Source organism: Crassostrea angulata, chromosome 4, assembly GCF_025612915.1.
Source record: "Crassostrea angulata isolate pt1a10 chromosome 4, ASM2561291v2, whole genome shotgun sequence".
Classification (NCBI taxonomy): domain Eukaryota; kingdom Metazoa; phylum Mollusca; class Bivalvia; order Ostreida; family Ostreidae; genus Magallana; species Magallana angulata.
The window spans coordinates 40929780-40952507 of record NC_069114.1 but is presented as its reverse complement, the minus strand read 5'-3'; the positions used below and the strand labels follow the sequence as shown (position 1 = coordinate 40952507).

Genomic DNA, 22728 nt, shown 5'->3' with positions numbered 1-22728 from the left:
AGCAGCCATTTTTTAAATATTATTTTGCAAATAAATTAATATCAACTAAGACTAGTTCAAATGTTTAATCTTTTATCATCAAGCTCTTCCAATCAAAAATTGTTTGTTTTGCGATCTATGCACATATGCATTTTTCTCTACATGTACTGTCGCTTATTATTTTATTCATTCATTTTATTCATTTCGTTTATTTTTTGCATCAATTTAGTTTCCATTGTTCGATTTTTTCTAAATCAGAACATTACATACCCACACACAAAAATTATTATGCAAAATTATGAGGAGTATATCTTACATTCAGTTAGATGATGTATACCGAATGATTGCGATTCTCGGATCTCTAGATCATTGTTAAATTTTTTACAACATCGATGTTATTAGACTCTTGCCATCAACGATACAAAAATATTCGACGAAAAATTGATGTATTTTCGACCAACTTCTTGTTTTGAATTACGTTCATGATTATTTACACAAAACCATAGCCAAAAATATACAGGTCATATACTTAAATTCTTTCAAAAGTGATATTGCTAGAAATTAGATATGTAATTACATGTATGTAGATAAATGACATAAGTACTTTTTGAACACTGATTCATCTTTACTTTTCTTTACAAACATATTACACAATATTATATACGAAGAAATAAAATGTTTTATCCATATCTTTTCATTTCAAACAGGGTATGTGGTCAAAAAGCTTTAGAGTTTAATTCTGGTTTAACACGATTTCTAATTGGCTAAAAAATTGCTTTATATCGTATTAATGTTTTATCTACAATTAATAGCAAAAAAAAAATAAATATAAACAATGATTTCAATATTGAATTTAATAATTTTTTCTATGGTTTATGAACCGTAAACTGCCCAAAACAATTATATTTCGTATACTGAACAACTGAAAAAATATTAAATTCATTCCTTAAATCAAAGAAGAGATTCAAGGGGCACATCGCTCACCCGGGCAACAATAGCCATAACTCTGATTAAATAAGTATAATGATATAATCTTTAAAATAACTGGATAATTAAGTACAGTAGATCTAATACAAAAAGTGAAAAAAAATCTGCCGATTTTTATTTACCTCCCCAGCGATGCTTTGGGTCAAGTTTGGTTAAAATCGGCTCAGTGGTACTGGAGAAGAATATGAAAATGTAAAAAGGTTAAAATGACAAGAACGCTTACGACGACAACAACAACAACAGACAAAGACAAATATTGATCAGAAAAGCTCAATTGATTCAAAAAGTAGTCATTGTATTTCGCAGGAGTGTAAATATTATTCTCTTGATGTACTCTTTAACCAGACATGTTCAATACAAATGATAACTGAAAAAATGGATAATGGAAAAATATAAAGTTTTAAAATCAAATGATATACAATTACATCCTGGCGGATAAAGGTTATACACGAAAATATACTCGCTGCACCCTGGTAGATGTGTTAAAGAACATTTTTACAATTTTTTAAAAATCAAATGACGTTGTATATCATGCACCATAGTAACTGCTTACATCTTTGGTTAATCAACACCATATGATATCCGTTAACTACATTTGTGTTATTGAATTTTACCTGATAAGTACTAACTGAAAAATTATATAAACGCCTATTTTCATTTTCGATAAACCACCCCAAATTAGCAAAATTTGAGAGTAAGGTGGTGAATATACTTTGGAGGATCCATGTCAGTGCGAGTTTGCATCAAAATATATACTTCCTATGAAATGGTATTGAAAGAATACATAAAGAGTGAGTACATTTACTGACAACTTTACTTTGAGTATACTTAAAAGTTCAGTTTTGACAAATTTGGAATAAATATAATAAGTTAATTCGTTTATTGAATGCACTTTTTAAATTTTAATCGAAAGAACTTTCCTGAATGCAGTAACCAGGAACGCGGGTTGACTTATTAACGTCAAGGCGAAAAGTATAGGAGTTCATCAAACATACCATCGCGGGCGAAAATTGTGGATCAGACATCTTTGGTAATAAAAAAATCTATTATTTAGTATTATTTATTGCGATCTTAGTTTTGATGGAAAGACCTTTCCGAAACGGAGTGCCCAGGAAAGCGGGTTGACTAACATTTCGATGAAGGTAAAGGACAAGTTAACCATTGAGCAGGTACATTGGATCTGACAAATTTGGTTTAATATATGCCAATAAATTTGCAAGAGCTAGCGGATTTTGTTAATTTAATACTTTTTCATACCACGACATATTATACATTAATTTGTAAACAATGTGTTCTACGTCTATGCACGTGTTTGGACTATTAAAGTATGCATAGTTGTTGTTTCTCTTAAACAGTCTTATGAAATTCTTAACTGGGACAACGATGAACACTTTAGTGACATAAAGAACAAACTTTAGAGATATGAAGCACTATATACCAACTCAATGGTTAAATTTTTTTAAAAGTTTGTTATTTTTCTCCCAGTCAGTTGCAACAAAAAGAAATAAGGCCACGTACATATGTATATCATTCTGTTTAGTTTGGATGTATCACCCCTGCCTGCTTTTGTAAATATCCAGCATTGCAATTGGGTTTTTATTCCAGTTGAAAGAAATTGGTTAGGAGGCTAAATGTAAAACGTTGGACAGAGTTTATATATAATTCTTCATATTTCGTACTTCAAACAAGAAAAAAAAACAAGCACACATATGAAACTATCCATGGTACATGAGGGACTTGTCAGAAACACATTAAACTTGCAATAACTATATTAACATTATCAACAACCTCAACATCCACCACCTCCACAACCACCACCACCACCTCCACAACCACCACCACTCCCGCAACCTCCACCACCACCTCCATAACCACCACCTCCCCCACAACCTCCACATCCTCCACAACCACCGCATCCGCCGCATCCACCACCTTCACTTCCATCAGAGTTTATGACACACTGACTTTGAAAAAATCCCAAGCCACAAGAATCAGAAATATTTTTTCCGGCAGTCCAATCAGCACAAGTTTTTGCTCCGTAATTGTGATAAATATAGTGATTAGAGGGCGTCATGTGCAGCAATCCTGCAGCCAACATAAAAGACATATATTCGCCAGGAAACCAATCTACTCTTCGTGCACCTCTTCTTGCCAATTTTGGTTTTAGAGACTTTCCTGGTCTCCATTTTGAAGGGCGGGGCACACACAGAACGTGAAGCAGAGCAACGGAAAATGAAAAGGTCACATATTCCAGAATTTTGTAGGATCTCGGTCTACTACAGGTTATCGTTCCTCTTTTAAAGTCTAAGGTAAGACCTTCGTATTCTAAAGGATGATATTGAGAAAGATGAATCGTTTTACCAGTAAGAAAGCATTTTGAACCAATTCTGTAAGTAACTTCCAAATGACCGGGGTTACCAGGAATTCCTCGCCTACCTTTAAGTAGAAACCAATCCATTTGTTATTAAAATTGATTTGTTTGAATTATTGACATTATTTTAAATGATATGTTCCCTCGTTACCTCGTCTCCCAGCAATTCCCCGTGCAAATCCTGTCCATGCTCCTATCAGTATCATAGCATCGCCGTCTCCCGTCTTTATGAGGACTGCCCTTTCTCCTGCATCTGGATTTAGGAATAGGTTTGAAGTTGTCTAGAAAGATACAAGATCTGCTTTCAAATATTAACGGCTTTATGAAAGAAATGTTTCAAAAAGAATTATGAAATCAGTTCAATACTGGTGCTTTCAATTACATCATATTTAGCATAAAAGAGTTAACTTCGAAAATCTATGATCGTAAAATGTTTTAGCTAAATGACCTATGCAGATTGCTTAAATCAGGTTAAGATTTAGATGTCATGAAACATGTTAATTTGATATCATCAACATCGCGATGTATACAATATTTATTTTTCTTTTTCAATAATGCCGATATTTCTTTGCCGTTACATGTAACATCATCGATATTGTTGACATCGCAGCGTCGACGTTGTTGAATCGATATTGGCTTTACATCGTCGACATAGCCGATATTTCCTAAACATTAGCATCGTCGACATCATAATGTCGACAATGTTGAACCAATATCAAATTCACATTGTCTACATCGCAGATACCTCTCAAACGTTTACATTGTCGACAATGTCGTAATCGCAATGTCGACCATGTTGAACTGATATCGAGCTTACATTGTTTTCATTGACGACATTTTTTCGACGTTGACATCATCTTCATCGTTAACAATCACAATACGACACTGAATCGATATTGAGTTTACATTGTCTACATCGAAGATAATTTTTTACGTTGTCCCTTTCAATGAATGTCGACAATGCAAACATGAGAGAGTGCACAGGATGTAGACACAATGGTTACTCGATGTTATTCAACATTGCAATGTCGAAAATGGCGACGATGTAAACAGCATGTAAGAGTTACGATGTAGACACGATGTTGAATCGATGTCGATTAACATAGCGATGTCTGCGATGTCAACGATGTAAACAAGACAGAAGGCAAACGATGTAGAAACAAAGTCGACTCGATGTTGGTCAACATTGCTATATCGACAATGTCGACGATGTAAACACGATATAAGACGTACGATGTAGACACGATGTCGACTCGATGTCGATCAACATTGCGATGTAGACGAAGTAAACAGGAAAGAAGACACACGATGTAGACACAATGTCCTCTTGATGTTGGTCAACATTACGATATCGACAGTGTAAACAGGATAAAGAGGGTACGCTGCTAATTTGATAAAAATGCTAAAACGTGTATGATGTAAACACAATGTCCACTCGATGTTGGTCAACATTGCGATGACAAAAATATTGATAAAACATCCCGCATTGGACATACCTCGAATTAAGATTTTTTAAAGAAAATCTTATTTGTTTGTTAGAATTTTCCACCTTGATCATGTTATTTATGAATCATTAGATTTATTTCAATTAACAACTTTATGGCGGATAAATCTTTTAAAATGTTAAAATGAAGAATAATATTCTATTGCATCATATTTCAATTTTCATTTCAGAATAATGACTCAGACAATAAGGCTTCGTTCCAAAATAGTGTACAGTCTTTAAGAGCTTGTGAGCAATTTAGAAGTTTTTTTGTGGTAATACATGTAAAATACATTGTTGTACAAAATAAGTAATAAAAAATCAGTTTCAGCAAAGATTTACTTGTGATTGAATTGGTAGCTGGTCAGTTCCTATAACATGTGCAATCGCAGCCAATTTGTCTTGGAAGAAAACCTGCACAACTGACGTCATCATTTTAACGCTGTGTATGATCCGGCAAGTGAAAACGACACTTCCATTTGAATTTCGCAATCTAAAATAAATGGTTAATGAACATATCTTAGAAAATAATAAAGTTTAACCTATTCGTCAGAATAGTTTGCGTATTATTTGGAAATACGAGTGATAAAAAGTTTACCTATGCGAAGCAACTTGACAGATGTTTTCAGCATCAGATTTAGGCAAAGGGACAGGGCCCCACATTTGATCCATATTTGTCGGCATGTTAGCCTCCTCATAAGCACCTGGTTCCAGAAATAACACGATGCCAGCAAGAATCGGGCGTCCAACACTTCCAGTAACTGTACATTTTGCTGCCAATGTTTTGCTTAACATATGCAAGTTTCTTTCAAATCTGATATTACCGCCATTATAAAATTCAGGGTTCTGCAGATATTGCCCAAGTCGTTCTTGAAAACCACCAATTTCTTTAGATCCTCCACCAAAAAAAGTGTTTCTTGTAGCTAGTACAAAGACAAGAGTGGCATCGGAAGGGCCATATGCAAATTGAACATTAAGACTGTTCCAGGTCATATTCCCTATTTTTCCTGTTAGCTTTTCAATACATTGAATACCTTTAGACCAATTGTTTTTTAATAATTTAAGTTTAATGTTTTTGTCACCAACTGCATTAGGCAGAGATATGGAAATACTTTTAATTACAACTTCTGCATTTCTGCCTGAGAATCCTTCAATGTCTTGTTTAGTGAGAAGGTAGAGTCTACCTTTCGAGGAATCTCCACGGTACATGGCACCTGGTTTGGCAAATGCCTCACCATATTCCTCTTGCCAAAGTTTTCTTGTTTCTTGATATGCATTAGAAAGCTTAGACCCATGGTTTCGATCACTGTCTGTATCATCATGATTTAGCATACGACCTAGCAACGACTTTGTGACCCGTTCATAATCAATTGGATGAAGTTGATGAGTGTGCCAGATCAAATCAATATCGTAAGAAGGAACGAGAAACTTCGTCGGGTGTTTTTTATTTAATAGAAGATACTTTTTGTACCTTGTCACTGCAGTTTCGAGGAACATTGTATTTCTATAATGAGGCAGCTGAATATTATAGACAAAGTCTTGTTGTCGATGAATGGCCTCCAAAAGATCGAACGAATCGCGTTTAGTTCGGTAATGTGGAACATCAGAGAATTTTCTTTTTACGATATCGTGGCTTAATTCGAACGGTTCATTAGGATAATGGAGTAACCAGGTGGATGTTGTAAATTCTTGAGCATCTCTAGATTTGGAAACAGAATGATTGAGCACTTTTCCGAAACACGACTTACAATACGAGGCGTAGTTATGTGGTGATAGCATGTGGCAATTCCACACCCAAGCTATATCAACTGGGGGTTCTAAACATTCTGGCAAAATATATTCGTCGTTTTGAGATGCAACGAGAGGAAGCCAAAGGTTCTCGTAGCGGTGAATGGCATACTGAAGAACTGCATCGTTTCGAAGATATTCCAAACCATCAACCTTGAGTAGAAAGTCGTATTCATCTTGAGAGGCTCTGATAAGATCCAACCCGAAGCCCGGAAGATTTATTTCATATCTAGTCATCGTTGCGATCTAAATCGTGATTTAATAAGGTGATGAGTTTATAATTATTTTAAAAAAAATCAAACTACCATTATTTTAATAATTCAAAAGTCTAACATTGCCATTCATTTGAGAAATATTATACATAAATAACATGGCTCCGAGGGCGACATAATAGAATTTTTGCCCCAGATAACAGAAAAACCATGGCGTGTTAAGTCGCCCGATGCCGATGCCAGAGGGTGACATAACATCCAAGGGATTTCCTGTCAACGAGAGACAAATACTCTGTTATCGTCGCTCGAGAAGAATAATTGCTAATTACTATGAAATATTACTGTTCCGGGTGGCATAAACTAAGTTCTATTGATGCCACTAAAACATTTTTTGCCTCCATTGCCAATTAGATCGAATAATGTTCAAGCCTGAAATGACTGGCGAGCATTACTTTACCTTCTTTTTTAAAAAAAGAATTAACAATATTTACGTCTTTTCCGCACCGCTTTTTCCAGCTATTTTGTTGCCAAATCGAATATTTAATAATAGACGTTATGGCTAAATACGTATCAAAAGGACTTTTTAAACTGTAACACAATACCGTATAATTTTCCATATTTATTCATACGGAAAAGCACTTACCCAATCTACCTAATTTTGTCTTAGATGATACATCTTACATCTGCTCTTTCCGTGGTTAGATGAAAATACAATTAAACAATATATAGTCAATGTTGCTAGTCATTCAGGATCCAGGAAGTTCTACGGGGGCGACTCGTTGTTTGTGTGTAGACGAACTCAATAAATAATTTAAAGCATGTAACATGAGGACAATGTTTGAGCAGACGAAGGAATATATATTAAAAAAGCGATAAATATTTCTAATTTGGCAGGTATGCATCTTGCAATCTTGAAGAAAGTCACAGCACTTAGCTTTCGTTTGACAACATACAGCCTAAAATGTATTTAGTGAATTTCCAACACATGTTAATTACGAATATTTTGAAGTCAGTGTAAATCGGTCACCCATAATGAGTGTGATAATTTGATTCTATTTGTTAAAGTCTTAATTTAAATGTTTGTGTCATCAACTCCAATGAACATAGAGCCCACTGCAAGTACAAGTAGAATCGATGAGAGAGACTTCACGGGTAATTTAATAAAACAGCGTATGTTACACCGAAGGGGAAGGTCATTCCTATAGTAATATTATAATATCATTGTTATACAAACAAAGGCATATAAATTGTATATATTCATCGTAATTAAGAAATATACATCTTTCTCTAATGTTGGGTCACCAAGTACTATGATACAATTGCTGAGTCTAAGCCCTCCAACAATGAAATATTGTGTGTGTGTTTTGGCGAGTGAAAGGAAAGTATTGCAGCAAAAAATTATAATCTGCGTTAATATTTGGTGGTGGGGGGGGGGGGGGGCGATAAGTCTGTTTACTCACATTTATAAAGAGTATTTTCTAGCATTTCGTCTTCTTGAAACCCCGTTCTATTCCCAGTTTTCCATCTTTTGATGTTTGACAAATCAGTTTTGTAAAAAAAGAATGTAGCAATCAAAACTCTTTTTTATGCATTATTCCGGCGAAAAAAACACTTACCTAATCTGTATTTTAGTGATGTCTTACATGTAACAGTTTCCTCTGTTCTTAAAAAGCCATCCATGGCTAAGTGAAGATAAAATAAAAAATAATCAATATTGTTGTTTTTGTCATTCAGAGAGCTCTAAAATAACATTGACCCAGAAATAGATTGAACCGTGTAAAGATAGGAATTTAATCGCAATTTAGGTTGCAAATAAAACCAGTTCTACAGGAATTTTGTTTTGTAAACAACATTAAAGTACACGGATATTGAACAATTAAACGAGGTGTTTCAAGAGGCGCCTTAGACTGGTCCTCTGTTATTATCGTACGAAAGAGACAGGTGATTACCGCCATTGAAGCCAGGGATTCCTGGCTTGATTGACGCGCCCTCTATCGGTGCTGCTTTGTACACAGTATATCGCGCATATCAGACAGGCATTGCAAGTCTAGAGGCGCCATTTATTTGGTTAATATCATTTATTTGTTGCTTCATAAATAACAATCATTTTTTTATGATTTATGCTTAAATGTGACATTTGCAGAACCAAAAGATCAGTGAGAACAAAAAAAAGATGCTGCAATAGACAAACTTTTTGAACACTACGGGAAGGAATGTGAATGGAATGAGGTTTTATTCTATATAAATAGGTTTTACGCAGATATCAGATGAATTTATTCGATCAGTCCGAAGCAATGTGATTTCATCTATTCAAAGATACATGTACATAAATATCATTTATACAAAGTACCAGATTTTGTTTAATTGTCATATTATGGTAATACCTGTAACCATTAGACCTAGAAAGAGAAAAGAAGACATAGATGTGCTTTTCTGCTTTGTATCCCATTGCAATTAACGCTACAATCATTTGCCGATATTTTACAGGTAGAAAACTATAGAGCTCAAAGATCAACTGAAGCGTAAATAAATACCTGTCAATTGTTAAAGGGACTAGTAAGCCAAACCTTTAAGGTTTTCTATTTATTCTGTATCGCTTCACTTGCCTGTTTTATCTATCAATGAATAAAAGAAACCATGTACATTTACCTTCTCTTTTGACTCAGGAAATCTATGTGAAATTTTTAAATAAATGGACAAACTTTGAAAAATTATAATTAATATATAAGTCAAAGTTACGAAACCATTTGGTAAATTAGTTTAATATATTGTTTATTCTCCCAATAATTTGTTTCTTGCAGGTGAATCGAATTATATTTTTTAATTAACCAGATGGGCTATGAAGTTTATGAAGAATGAATTAATATATAACAGTATATTATCCTGTTTGTCGATTGCATTTAATAACCTAATTGACAAAAGTTTTTAAGAATTGTATCATTTTATTCTTATTGAAAAAAAACTTCAACTTTATCACTATAACTATTGGAATTTCAACTTTTGGAAGGAATAGAATTATTATTATTGATAAAACATTGATTTTTTAATAGTTTGTGAATTAATTAATTTTTATTATGAAAATTTCCATGTAGAAAATACTTAAATGCTTGAAGTCCATATATTTTCTACTTAGAAAAATATTAGTTCACAGTCCGTAGTTCCACTCTACATCAGTGTGTGTCAAATTCGAGCGGACAACTAATATCGCCAAATCTGAAGACACTTTTCTCACCAAAAGAGACAATAGACAAAATCCCTTGGCAGTGAAAATTAAACATACCAAGATAGAATTTCAAAGAAGCGTTACTTAAAAAGTTAATGATCAGGTCATTCAAGCTACAATAAGGGGTGTTTATGGATTTCAAGAGTTGGTTTTGGACTGCGACCTTGTTTTCAGAAAGTGTTAAAATTTTAAGAATATATCAAAACATTTTTGGGGGCACTTAAAGGTAGAACGCGAGACAAATCAAATTAAATCTCCGTTACCTGTCTAACGCATCGATTCATTTTTTTTCTTTAACAGTGATAGCGATTAAAATTCTCCCTTGATACAGCGTATCTTATGAACATTTAAATAAAAGTAACTGTGGTTCAAATACATTTATTTTTCTTTCTCCTTATCTAATTATCTAATTAACAGAGTTTCTCATTTCATTTTGATCTGAGCTTTACAAAACCTATGCGGCACCCCTTCTGTTTGTCCCCAGACAGTATTTCATAAACCGTGCAGAAAAAAGGAAGATTATTAATCGTTGACCATGGCGGTGGACTTAACATAAGTAATAAAAATGGCGCTGAGGAGCCTGTGTGTGGTACTGTTGGTGGTTCTAGCACCACCGGCGTTAGCGGCAACTATTACGGATACTTACGGAAATGTGGCCTATGATAATGGCACCATGTCCTGGGCAGATCTACCCTCAGGAATCCCGTATAAAACGAACAACGTCTATGACGAAGGATCTCTGAAACCCCTGTTTAGTTTAGTGCATGGATTCATTAATACCATTCAGCCAAATGCGTTTCCATTCTGTAGGTACTCTCTCTCTCTCTCTCAAAAGTAAATAAGTTGTGTTTTCTTACAAACAATTCGTCTATTAATATTATTTATTCATTGTATACATTCTACATATCTTGTTTTGAAATTTCCATCATATTTGTGATAAGGGCCATAAGACATTGCGAAAATGTTTTCCATTCCTACCCATTTCCGAAAATCTAAATGCATTATGTACGTAGTACAAATTTTTATTATCAAAAGGGATGAACAATTTTGTCCCTTATCAAGGAACGTGATTTTGACGTAATTTTTGTACTCGAATATACACCTCATTGATGAAATAAAATATAACATTTTAATTTATGATATAAATCGCATGCATTTTTTCGATGCCAAGTAAACCTGTTAAAGAATTCTTTTCTTAATTCTATAAGATTTCACATGCATTTTAAAAAGAACAAATTTATATCGTTGGTATAGATCCGTCTTAAATTGTTTGGAATCGATTTATATGTTGAGAGCATCTATATAAAAAGTGAATCAAAATTATAAATTAAGAAAAATATAATAGTTATATAGACAGAAGAGACAGAATTGACTGTGTCGACTGACTATGTCAGTGCTCTAAATCGAACTCGATTGTAATTCTTAAAAAAGAGTCTTGAAATCTACAAAACACTGCGTGTAATTTCAGCATTGATCAAGCAGGTGTTGAATGGGAGTTTTGACATTTCTGCACAGTATATGGAGGTAAGTTGAACTTTTAACAATTCGTCGTAAATTGGTCCAATACATTGGTTTTATACATTATTAAAAACATGTATTACCCGGACACGTCAATACCAGTATAATCCTTGCTTCTCTCCAAGCATGAGGTGTGTCATTGGTATCATCTTATAAAAAGTGCTTGTAACATTCATGTAGGTATATACATACCTGTAATACGTTGAGTCAGCGCGCATATGCATAGTTCAGTAGAAGCTGTCATAGACACGATAATACACAACAGAGCACGATATACACACGACAAAATAAACGCACGATTCATTACACGAACAAATAGGGATCGAAAACGTGATGAAATGATAAAACCGATATAAGGTACATGTATTATTCATGAAAGAGACTTTATCATAAAACGTGCAAAATCGCGTTACAGAAAATTGTTAGAAGAATATGTCTAGTTAGGATCAAGTAAGTAAAAGATAGTTCACTTTATGCACCAGCGAAGTTCCTGTCAGTTTGTCACAATATACTCATTTTTTTTTGCATAGTTACAAATGTTTATATATTAACCTTTGACCTATAACTTTATAAAAACCTTATAACAAAGGTTTAGTTTAATATATAGCTTAAGCATACTTTGTGGAAAGCGTTAAGTGAGATCTTCTGTGGGAGCCTCCGACTTGCACTATGTATCAAACCCTGACTACTATTTATGAATAGTACATCGACAACATAACTTTATTATATAAATTTTAACACAGATCAAGATACATGTACATGCAATCATTAAAAATAGCACTGGTCGGTCACAAAATCGCACTAACAACACGCAACATTTTGACGTTTAACTTACAATATACCATCTGTAGTTTTTAAAGGGTCTGGAATAATACAAGTATTTGAATTTAAAGAAATGAAAAAAAAAAATATTTACATTGAATATAATCCTAGGGTTTGTAATAAAACTTGAACTCTACATTTTGTGTACTTGAACTCTCAACAAATGTCTAGGGACTTTACAACAGAATTTGGAAATTTTATTCCAAGTTAATTTACCAGATATTTAGATTTTGTGGTGTCCTCTCCATATTCATTTCGCTAATTTGATTGTTGTTTTTTTTTAACTTTTCAAGTATCTAAAATAATTAGATATATTTGTTATTTCAATAATATCCAAGTGTGATTTTTTGTTTGAATGATATAAAAAAAAAACAACAACAATTTTAATGAATGAAGCTGTAGATTAGCGTGTTAAATAACCCCGATCCTAAATATGCTTACGTTTTTATGGGTTTTTTTGTGAGTTGGTGTTTCAGCAGCTACATAAACATGATTGCAATAGTACATATATCATTAGCGACAAATCCGATAGAAATTAACAAAAATGAAATAAAGAGCTGCACATAATATAAATGAAAGAATTGATCTTTTGTAAAGTGTTGTTTAATGTTATTATTTAGCTGGTTAACTATGCCATGGGGTTCGGAATCTGCTTTGTGCTTGGTCTGTTGTTCATCGTCTTCCTGCCGCTGTGTGGCTGCTGCTTTTGCTGTTGTCGTTGCTGTGGCAACTGTGGAGGAAACGGCAAACAAGTACAGTTTAGAAAATATTAGTAAATAATTAAGAAACGAAAAAGCCACTAATATTAAAAACAATAAATGAACCAAAATATGATGGCTGCTAATTTAATTTGAGTTAGTTAGAGCTGGACCTATTTAATAGAGCGGATATCTATTTTGATTTAGATCTATGAGGAAAACGAAGGGTGCAAGAGAATGGGACTTGCGCAGGCATTGTTCTTAATGGCTGTGGTCATGGCGTAAGTTCACTTACACGTCAATTTCTTTTATGGAAATAATACGAAAAGAAACTGTCTGTGAACTTTATAAAAAATTACCAATTAAAAAAGCAACATAAATTTGTTAAACTGTTGACGATATTTTTTAGAGCCTCGGCGGGCTGTGTTTACATGACGAACGACCGTTTTACTGTGGCCCTGCAATATGCAGACACCAGCATCGCTAACAACCTTGATGATATCATGTCCTACGTCAACAATACGGGGATGGTATGCTTCTATTAATAGTTACATGTTTGATTACAAAATATAGTCTTAAATATACATTTTGTGATAAAAATACAGTTACATTGTACATTCCTATGATTGGATATCTTTATCATGTTCGTTTTTTCAAGCAATTTAAATATGTAGCTGTTGACATGTATGCCATTGTTGCCGACGCCCTCATTCGGGATATCTCGGGTATGTTTGAGCATGTAGCCAAAAAATTGTCAAAAATTATCAAAGCAGCGATTAGGTTAAATATGCAGTGATTTCATTCATGTTATAAAAACACTTCATGTTGCAATCTTATTCAGAATTTATAATTTCATACGGTACCTTTGAATTCTAGTAAATAAATTATTTTCACTTCAGGCATTGGAAGTGTATTAGCGACTGCCATCTTCAATGTATTGAATATTGACCCTGTGATCAATGCTGTGATTTCATTGGACCAGTGTAAGAAAAATTTTGTTACGTCATCATTCATTTATTAACGCAACTTGTTACGTCACCATTCATTTATAAACGCAACTTCAACTACCTTTTTTCATTATTCAATTGTATAATATGTTACATATTATCTGCTACATAAACCTTTAGTCATTTAAATGTTTTATGTTACAGCTTTGTCGGCGATTAAAACTGCCCTGGATCAGGTGGTTACGGACCAGACCGCTTTAACTTCCGCCGCCAACGCACTAGATTCCGCCCTCAAAACACTGAAGAGCGACATCGACTCTACAAAGTCTGGCTGCAACGGGCAGTGTAGTCCGAACACCGTGTGTGATGCAATAGATACGTCAGTGCTAGCTGTCTCAATAGACTTCTCAGCGGTAGGTAGTGTCTGTTATACATAAATAAACGCATATCATGATTCAGTCGTACTTGAATCAATAGGTACTCACTACATTACGAGAAAGTTCAATTATAAACTAATATCATGATACATGTTATTTTTTAAAAAAAATGAATTTAGAAAAAAAAAATTAACAATTGTTTATTACAGGTACAAATGTTTGCAACATTCATGATGATGTTTTTTAAATAATTTGCAGATTCCTGATCTCTCGTCAACACAGAGTACAATCAACAGTGTAATAGCCAACAACCTTACAGGACTAGCGTTGACGGTTTGCATACATTTAATAAATACAGATCACATTGTAATTTAATACGCCCGATAAAGGATTCATACATGTAATAAATATTTGCATTCTATTGTTTATCTCAAAGAAAGGATATATACATTGTATATATGACATGTATGATTGTTTGCATACCTTTAACACTCAATCTCTACGCTTTTCAACACTTTTGGTCATAATTCCATTAAACACTATTTCAAATCACAGCAACCCGATTTTATATATATAATTTTCTCATAATAAAAATACAAATCCTTTATCTAATGTCTAACATGTATTAAGTAGAAGGTTGACATTTTTATTACGAGAAAAATAAGTATCGTCAGTTGCCTGTAGTTTCAATACATATTCATTATAAATTTGCGTAGTGTTAAATTTTCAGAGCAAGCAAATAAAAAAGGCTTTCACGTTGTGGAAGGTTTTCAAAAAATTTCTACTTATTTATAAACTAGTAATTACCAAGCATCGATTACGAGTTAAGTTGTAACCCAGTCAACTAGCTTGTGTTCCACTTTCATGAAACTCGCCATGGACGAACTATCTTCAAAATCATTGTATTAATTTTGTTAACGTTAGACCATGTTTAGAATTTAGCTTGTCTACTTTTTATTGTCTTTAGGTCTGCACAAAAAAGCGGTTTTTTTGTTCCCTGTAAAATGTCCGTATAGTTTTCAGTAAAGACTGTACGTAACAGTCTGTGTATCACTCTTTGTTCCAGGCAAAAGCAAACCTAGACAACATGGAAAGTACGATAAATTCATCAACGTCCAGCATTCAGTCTTGTAAGTATTGAATGTAAAAGCAATTAAAAATGAGTTTGAACCAATTTGAAACCTTTTGCTGATATTCGTTTGCTATACATACAATGTTGATTTAGAAAGTGTAGTATATCACACGTAACATCACTTTCAGCTCTCCAGTCCACGTTGGATACCTTCAAAACAACACTCAATACCATGGTCGACAGTCTTCTTGCACAGCTCAGCGGGGTAAGGATGATGTAGGCTTATATGACCACGTAAATTTTCATACGATCTGGTTTGTTTGAAATGCCCATCAAAATAAATTTTAAAAAATTCAAGGAACTGAAAATTCTCAACTTCGTATCAATGCAATTCTAATCCGACGGATTTCATGTTTTCCGTATTGATTTACAAAGGAAGCAATCAAAGCAAAATGAATTTCAATTTCAGGCTTTCGATTCCTCTTCTCTTAAAGCAGATTCAAAAAGTTTTTTCGAGACTGCTCTTACCTATGATGTGTACAGGTACCTATGTTTTACATTAATAATTAACATAATTTCAGCAACATGTCAGTGAACGTATCTTATGAAAATTGTCTACGACTTACATATACTAGTATATGCTACTGAAGTTATGTTTTTTTTTATTTTCTTTTGAATTACACTAAATAGGAAAAAAGAGAATAAAATTATTATTATTATAGATGATTTTTATCATAATACCGATATATTTCAGACAGTATTTTGGATACGGGTTAATGGGTCTGTTCACACTGATTCCTGTGCTTAACATCGTGGGGATATGTTGTGGATGTTTGTGTGGAGATGGTGACGCAATACCCACAAAACGAGGCTGTGGATCAAGCTGTGGCGGATGTCTCATGATGATGTCAGTAACTTTGACCTAGCAACATTTTGATCACAAGTACTAAATGACCAACTACAAATTTTCTCCTTTAAATCCATTCATTACTTTCCAAATGAAAGCTGAATACTATGATACTAGTAAATAACAACACATTGTGTGGAATTAGCAACGACACGCTGCAGCTATTTAATATTTGGCATATTAAATGTACACACACATAAGTATGGCATAAAGTTGGATCACATGATTTATTCATTTTAATAAAATAATTCTGAAAATTTAAACTTTCCGCTGTACGTGTCGTCCTAAACTGGTATTTAACACCTGAGCAATTCTTTATATAGCCTTGCTAATAAACCGGTTCTTAAGAACCAGGTGACACAAACAGGTATTCGAATGAAAACCTTATATATCCGAATAATTAATTCATTATTATACCAAGTAGAAATTGATTTCTGTCTAATTCGTCCCTCAAACGAAAGAAATCATATGACATGTCCGGTGTTTCAGTTTCATCTCAATGTGTTTATTCCTCTGTACAGGTCGGTGGCATTGATGTTTCTGATTGGTTCCATGCTCATGTTTTTGACAACATTGACTTTTATGATTGGAGGAAATTTCGAGAAGATTTGCCAGACATTTTTGGATTTGACCATTTTCAAAGACGTAAGAAAATCAACATAAATAAAATACATATCAAATGTATTTTATTTTTTAGGTTAATGCGTGATTTGAAATCTTGTTAATCTTCCATTTCCTCCATATCACAGTTCATAGATGCTGGGGCTATTTCCTCTATTTCCCTTGGATCAATGTTGCTCGGAGATCCCAATGCTAATATAAGCATTTACAAAGCTTTACTGTGAGTTATACTCGTTCAAATGATACACTTGATATCAAGTTGTTAAAATCCAGTTTTGAAATATATTTCGAGCTTTTACTGCAAATCTTTTGCAATTTTCAATCAATCATTACTTTATGTTTAAGTATGGCCAAAAGTTTGGAATAAAACTTATTTTTTTTAGGTTAAAATGTTGTTTGATGCGGAATACAAAAAAAAAAATATAATTTCAGAGACGTCCATTGAATTTTATTTTAATATTCCAGCGGTTGCCGACAGAACAAAGCCCCTTTTGAGCTGTTTTCTTTGGATACACTGGTGCCCATTGATAACTACTTGAACTACAGCCAGGTAATATAATGTAATGTTTTCATGTAATTAAAACAAAGATATCCCAACACGTTATTTTAACGTCATTCAGGTAACACGATACATGTAATATACACAGCCAGGTAGCATACTACACGAATTTATAACAGACAGGCAGCGTAATGCACGTAATCAAAACATACAGGTTACATAATACATGTAATCAAAACAGCCAGGTAGAATAACACATGTAATCAAAACAGCCAGGTTACATAATACATGTAAACTAAACAGCCAGGTAGAATAATACATATAAACTAAACAGCCAGGTAGAATAATATATGTAAACTAAACAGCCAGGTTACATAATACATGTAATCTAAACAGTTCGGTTATTTAATATATTAATCTGAACTACAGCCAGTTACATAATACATGTAATCTAAACTACAGCCAAGCTACATAATATATGTAATCTAGACTACACCCAGAGAAAATAACACATGTAATCAAAACAGCCAAGCAGAATAAAACATGTAATTAAAATAGCCAGGTTACATAATACATGCAATCTTACTTGTAACTACAGTCAGGTAACATAATACATACCGGTAATCAAAACAGTCAGGTAGAATACTACATGTAATCTAAACAGCCAGGTTTCATAATATATGTACACGTATAGTACACTTGTATCTTATAATCTATAAACGAGTGATATAAGCACATGACATTCAAATTACTTGCCGAAAACGTAATTCACATATTTGAAATTATAAACAGGCTACAATTATACGACCTCTAGATCAGCCAGATTAAATAGATAAATGTACCTTCAGTTAGATTACTCGTTGTATTGAAATTAAACTGTATATGCAATGTTTCATCTTAAAAGTAATTTGCCTAGTTGTTTCATGGATGAGTGTTTATAATCACACCTTTTCCCATTCTCTCCAGTACATGGGTGATATTGACACTCAGATCAACAGCATCTCCACCAGTATAGACCTGAGCAGTTTCCAGATTCTGTCCAAGGACTTGGAGAACACGCTGAATGATTTTAAAAATTCCGGAATCGGAAATCTGAATTTCACAGTCATCAATGACACCGTGAGTACATCTGCTACAATAAATTGTATTGGAACAGCATTACAAGCAGAATGTAGTAAATGTTAATCGTAAACGTAACGCAAAGAAATAGTAAATCTTCCATTGGTTGATTTTTATATGTCAAAATAGATTATTATTTATTAGCATGGGGCATACTTTAATACTATACAGTATAATGATTACGTTGTTGTTACTTAATTTTTTGAATACAGCTGAACCAGGATCTTGGTAACATTGACTTCAATGCCCTGATTGCGACGATGGAGACCATCAAGAGTTCATGTACCGGCCCTACCCTGGTAAGTTAGCTACAATGTACATTTACATGTATCTCCTACTCAGTGTTTACATTTCTTTCTACTTCCATAGCATTGGTAAGATATTGTTTTCAAGCTTAAAACAAATGCCATCTTTACTTTAGATCAATTATAAGTTATCAAACAGTAACAGCAATGAGAGTTACGGCCAATTACAGTAGACATATTTTCGGCCGATCACTATTGTGTCCATATGAGGCATCCGGCAAATGCTTCCACGTGCTCACACATTCCGCTTGCATAAGTAGTTCTTATAAAAACTTGAAGTTTGCTTTAGTATTTATATAACATTTTATTCAGTTTTATTTCAATTCATTTACCTTTAGAGATGCAAACATACATAAAATACAGTTCGACCTGTTAATTCAAGAATGCACATTTTGTCTCACGCGTAAGAATTTCGATCGAAAGATTCATTCAGTAATGCAGGTGACCTCGATGAACTTACCTCAATCATAGGAAGATGCTCCATGAACTGATGTTGCATAATAGTAGCTAGGAAGACGGCTTGATTTATAAACAAGGTTACGTTATAATGCGACCGCAAGAGCAAGTTATGATGGCATTCAATGTTTTTCAGTCGCATTAAATTATTTAATACAACTCTTTCTTTGTATACGTGTTAATTAATCCTCTTTGAAGAGCCCTATTCAGTATTCTGAAGACACGTTAAAATAATTCTTACGTTAAAAATATAAAACTATACAAGGAGTTTACGAACGGTTTTCCCCAAATTTATTTCAAAATTAAATTTGTTGACGGTTTATAATGATGAAATTATAGTGACTGTACAGATTCAAAATATTCTATATTTTGTAAAAATTCACATCTTCGCTAGCCAAGGGTTTTCGGTCCATTTTGCTGATGAAAAATACAGTACTTTAATTGATTATTTTACACCAAACTGATCATGTTGATTGCTTCTATAGCTATCAATATATCATTATAGCCGATCATTCCTTTAAAAGGAATACTTGTTATCATTTCTGCGTATTTTTTTCTACCCATCACCCCACAGACAAAATGGAACCAGCATATTGCAGACACAGAGACGATACGGGACACAACCTATCCGGCGGTTACTACGGCCAAGGTAATATTGAAAAACTTCAACGTGCAAGGCTCAACCTTTTTCTGAACAAATAGTTGTAAAGTGGACACCAATGACATCCTTTCATATTTTTAAAGATTTTTTTTATATTTCCTTGTATATAAAATACATGTTTATCAGTGATTATAGATTCAATTCTTAACGTTTTATTTGGTATTCAGTTGTGTTTTTGCGATTATTTTATTTTAATATGGAGTCTGTACCTTAAGCCCGTATGAGGTATTAACATGTTACCGATATGCTAAACTTTGACATGGATAGACATAGTTTGGCATTCTTTGACTATTATTAATTGTTAATGATCACTGTAATGTATCTCCAGACAAATCTTCAAACTTCCATGGGATCTCTCGAGTCTGCTGTGAGTGGAATTGTGGTAAGAATCACTCTTGTCTATTCAAAATAGTGTTGATATTTATAATCTTGTAATAAAATGGTTAAAGAATGTTTATAAACGTTTCAGCCAAAAATAGACGACGTATTGACAACTGCGAAAGCCGCAGATGACGTCATACAAAATAATGTGTCGAGTCTGCTAACAACGGTACGTTCAAAGATCTTAATTTTCATACAATGTAATTAGGACAACATCTTTGAGTATTGCAAATGAATGTTATGCATTTGATTAACGTGTATTACATCTGTCAAAAACTATTTTATTTTCAAAAGACTATGTTTATTTATTTTTCAGGTAGCTTTGTCATATAAAAATCAGATTTTGGGATACATTGATTCTTACATCGCTAGGACCAGATACCTGGTAAATTCTATCCTCAGCAAATTTTATCATAAACATTTCACGATAAGCCAGACACAATGTAAAGACGAAGCCAGTCAAATATATCGAAAACTTCAAAATGTTTTGCCATCATTAAATAGAATTACAGCTCAAGAAAATGTTCTATCTGATAGAAACAATGATAAGTTGGATTAACTAGTTTTTTGGATTATATCCCTCCTAAAAAACATCTTATATTAAATTGTTTCTGATTGTGAATTTGATGCTGTAGAGATGCTGTATTTACTAACAACTTGTTTACCTATTTCTATCGTCAGATATTCTTTGAACTGGCTGCCTGTTTACCCCTTTGGAACCTCTACGATTCCTTTACGACCATGTTCTGTAAATACACAATGGACGCACTGGTATGTTGATTAATACCAGTATTCAATTTTCATATATATTTTGAATCTAAATGATTAGCTCTTCATATTAAATCAAGTAAACAAACCTCAGCCATAATGCATAATGCTTCTTAACATAGAGACATTCATGTGGGAAATCAGTTTACTGACTTTGAAACCTATTGCATATGCCGTCAATTCCAAAAAATTGTCAATCTTGCAGTCTAGTCATGTAAGTGACACAATGTGACACAACATCATATCTTTTTAGCAATTCTTTAAGATGCAACTGTAATTAGCAAGATGGTTCGATTTTGGTACACCGTTTTAACAGATAGGCCAACTCTAACCAAGAATAGGTTTTTCTAATTTCACACTGTGTGCATTATGATTTTATTCAGAATGCGTTTTGGTTCAGTATCGGCTGGGGGCTGTTGTTCTTTATCCCTGTGATCGTGATCGCTGTGAAGCTGTCCAAGTACTACCGGAAGATGGACAAGTGTGAGGGGTACGGCGAGGATGACGACGACGACGACGCCGAGTCCTCGGGAACTCCGCACGATTACGATAATTATGGACGGTAAGTCACGTGATTAGAGAAACGCGGGAAACTGAAAGGGGGGGGGCGTTAAATTAAGGAAAACGAAGAAAGACAGTATTCATACGAAAAGCATCCGCGGATGTAAGGGGAGAAGGTGGTCAAGAACCCTGAGTTAATTTCAAACACGTCATTTTTTTTGTTGAAAGAATTATGAATTAATTATGATGGGATACATTTAATACTGTCGATTTTTATTTTTTATTTTTTAGCATTTTCAAACCAAATCCGGAACCTCCACGCTATCAATACCGCAAAACGACAGATTTTTGAGATTCGAATGGATGGCTAAAAATGTTCTGAAAATGTACAGCTGGTCTGTACAGACGACATGTACTTGACGACATTTTGACACACTTGTATAAATAAAAAGTGCAGTGAAATGATATATTTATTTTTTGTTGATGTTGAATATTTTAGAATATCATGTATGACAGCAATTTTTGTTTTAATATTTAGATGGCGACTTAATTATTTATTGTTATTCATATTTATTTTACAACATTTAAAAAAATTAATAAGCGTGAGTATTACAGGACAAAATAATGCATGGGGAAAAACCACGTAGACATACTTGTTTATTTGTTGTTGTCTAATAAGGTAGCATTGTATATTTGTTGTCGGTGACTAATAAGTAGCATTTCCAATTTTGCTAACAAATCACAATCATACGTTATGATTTATTTAAAAACTGTATCTTTTGTTGTACATGGATATATGTTTTTTATTTCTTTATCTGTTATTTTTTTTGTTCATTAAGTAGTTACTGAAATTAAAAACACGTACTTCATTGTTTGTTTTCTTTATATCTTGATTGAATAAAAAGTGCGATCAGTGATGAAATATTTTTAGAGCATTAAAATTTGAACCTATCATTTCCAATAGAGCTCGATGCTGGGTTTTTTTCCCATTTCATTCAACTATATTTAGAAAAGTTAAGGAATAAGAGCAAGG

The 22728-nt window shown here is 33.5% G+C and overlaps 2 protein-coding genes across 3 annotated transcripts; one reads left to right on the top strand and one right to left on the bottom strand.

Annotated features, from left to right (window-relative positions):
* Nucleotides 1–597: 597 nt before the first annotated feature.
* LOC128181648 (uncharacterized) lies at nt 598–8576 on the bottom strand. Of its 2 annotated transcripts, none has more exons than XM_052850121.1 (5): nt 8437–8576; nt 5419–6854; nt 5163–5313; nt 3489–3618; nt 598–3402 (listed from the first exon to the last, which is right to left on the bottom strand). In XM_052850121.1, the coding sequence occupies exons 2-5, from the start codon at nt 6843–6845 to the stop codon at nt 2756–2758; spliced, it is 2355 nt and encodes a 784-aa protein (XP_052706081.1). In that variant the 5' UTR covers nt 6846–6854; nt 8437–8576; the 3' UTR covers nt 598–2755. The 2 variants fall into 2 exon arrangements, with proteins under 2 accessions (XP_052706081.1, XP_052706080.1); XM_052850120.1 differs by lacking the exon at nt 8437–8576 and adding an exon at nt 7464–7606.
* A 1963-nt stretch (nt 8577–10539) lies between these two features.
* On the top strand, nt 10540–22564 carry LOC128181647 (prominin-1-A-like). The gene is made up of 25 exons (XM_052850119.1): nt 10540–10849; nt 11512–11567; nt 13004–13135; nt 13289–13362; nt 13491–13611; nt 13740–13806; nt 13981–14064; nt 14233–14441; nt 14664–14738; nt 15472–15535; nt 15666–15742; nt 15947–16020; nt 16232–16384; nt 16906–17029; nt 17134–17225; nt 17471–17555; nt 18471–18623; nt 18836–18922; nt 19959–20033; nt 20374–20427; nt 20515–20595; nt 20743–20811; nt 21108–21197; nt 21578–21756; nt 21987–22564. The coding sequence occupies exons 1-25, from the start codon at nt 10609–10611 to the stop codon at nt 22045–22047; spliced, it is 2577 nt and encodes an 858-aa protein (XP_052706079.1). The 5' UTR covers nt 10540–10608; the 3' UTR covers nt 22048–22564.
* Nucleotides 22565–22728: the final 164 nt, after the last annotated feature.

Excerpts from the sequence above, each read along its gene's own strand:
- LOC128181648 (XM_052850121.1), bottom strand. The coding sequence starts at position 6,845 with ATGACTAGATATGAAATAAATCTTCCGGGCTTCGGGTTGGATCTTATC. Across the intron at positions 5,314-5,418 it reads TGTCAAGTTGCTTCGCATAG|ATTGCGAAATTCAAATGGAA; the intron begins GTAAACTTTTTA and ends CATTTATTTTAG. Across the intron at positions 3,619-5,162 it reads AGCTACCAATTCAATCACAA|ACAACTTCAAACCTATTCCT; the intron begins GTAAATCTTTGC and ends GTATCTTTCTAG.
- LOC128181647 (XM_052850119.1), top strand. The coding sequence starts at position 10,609 with ATGGCGCTGAGGAGCCTGTGTGTGGTACTGTTGGTGGTTCTAGCACCA. Across the intron at positions 11,568-13,003 it reads TTTCTGCACAGTATATGGAG|CTGGTTAACTATGCCATGGG; the intron begins GTAAGTTGAACT and ends GTTATTATTTAG. Across the intron at positions 13,807-13,980 it reads CCTCATTCGGGATATCTCGG|GCATTGGAAGTGTATTAGCG; the intron begins GTATGTTTGAGC and ends TTTTCACTTCAG.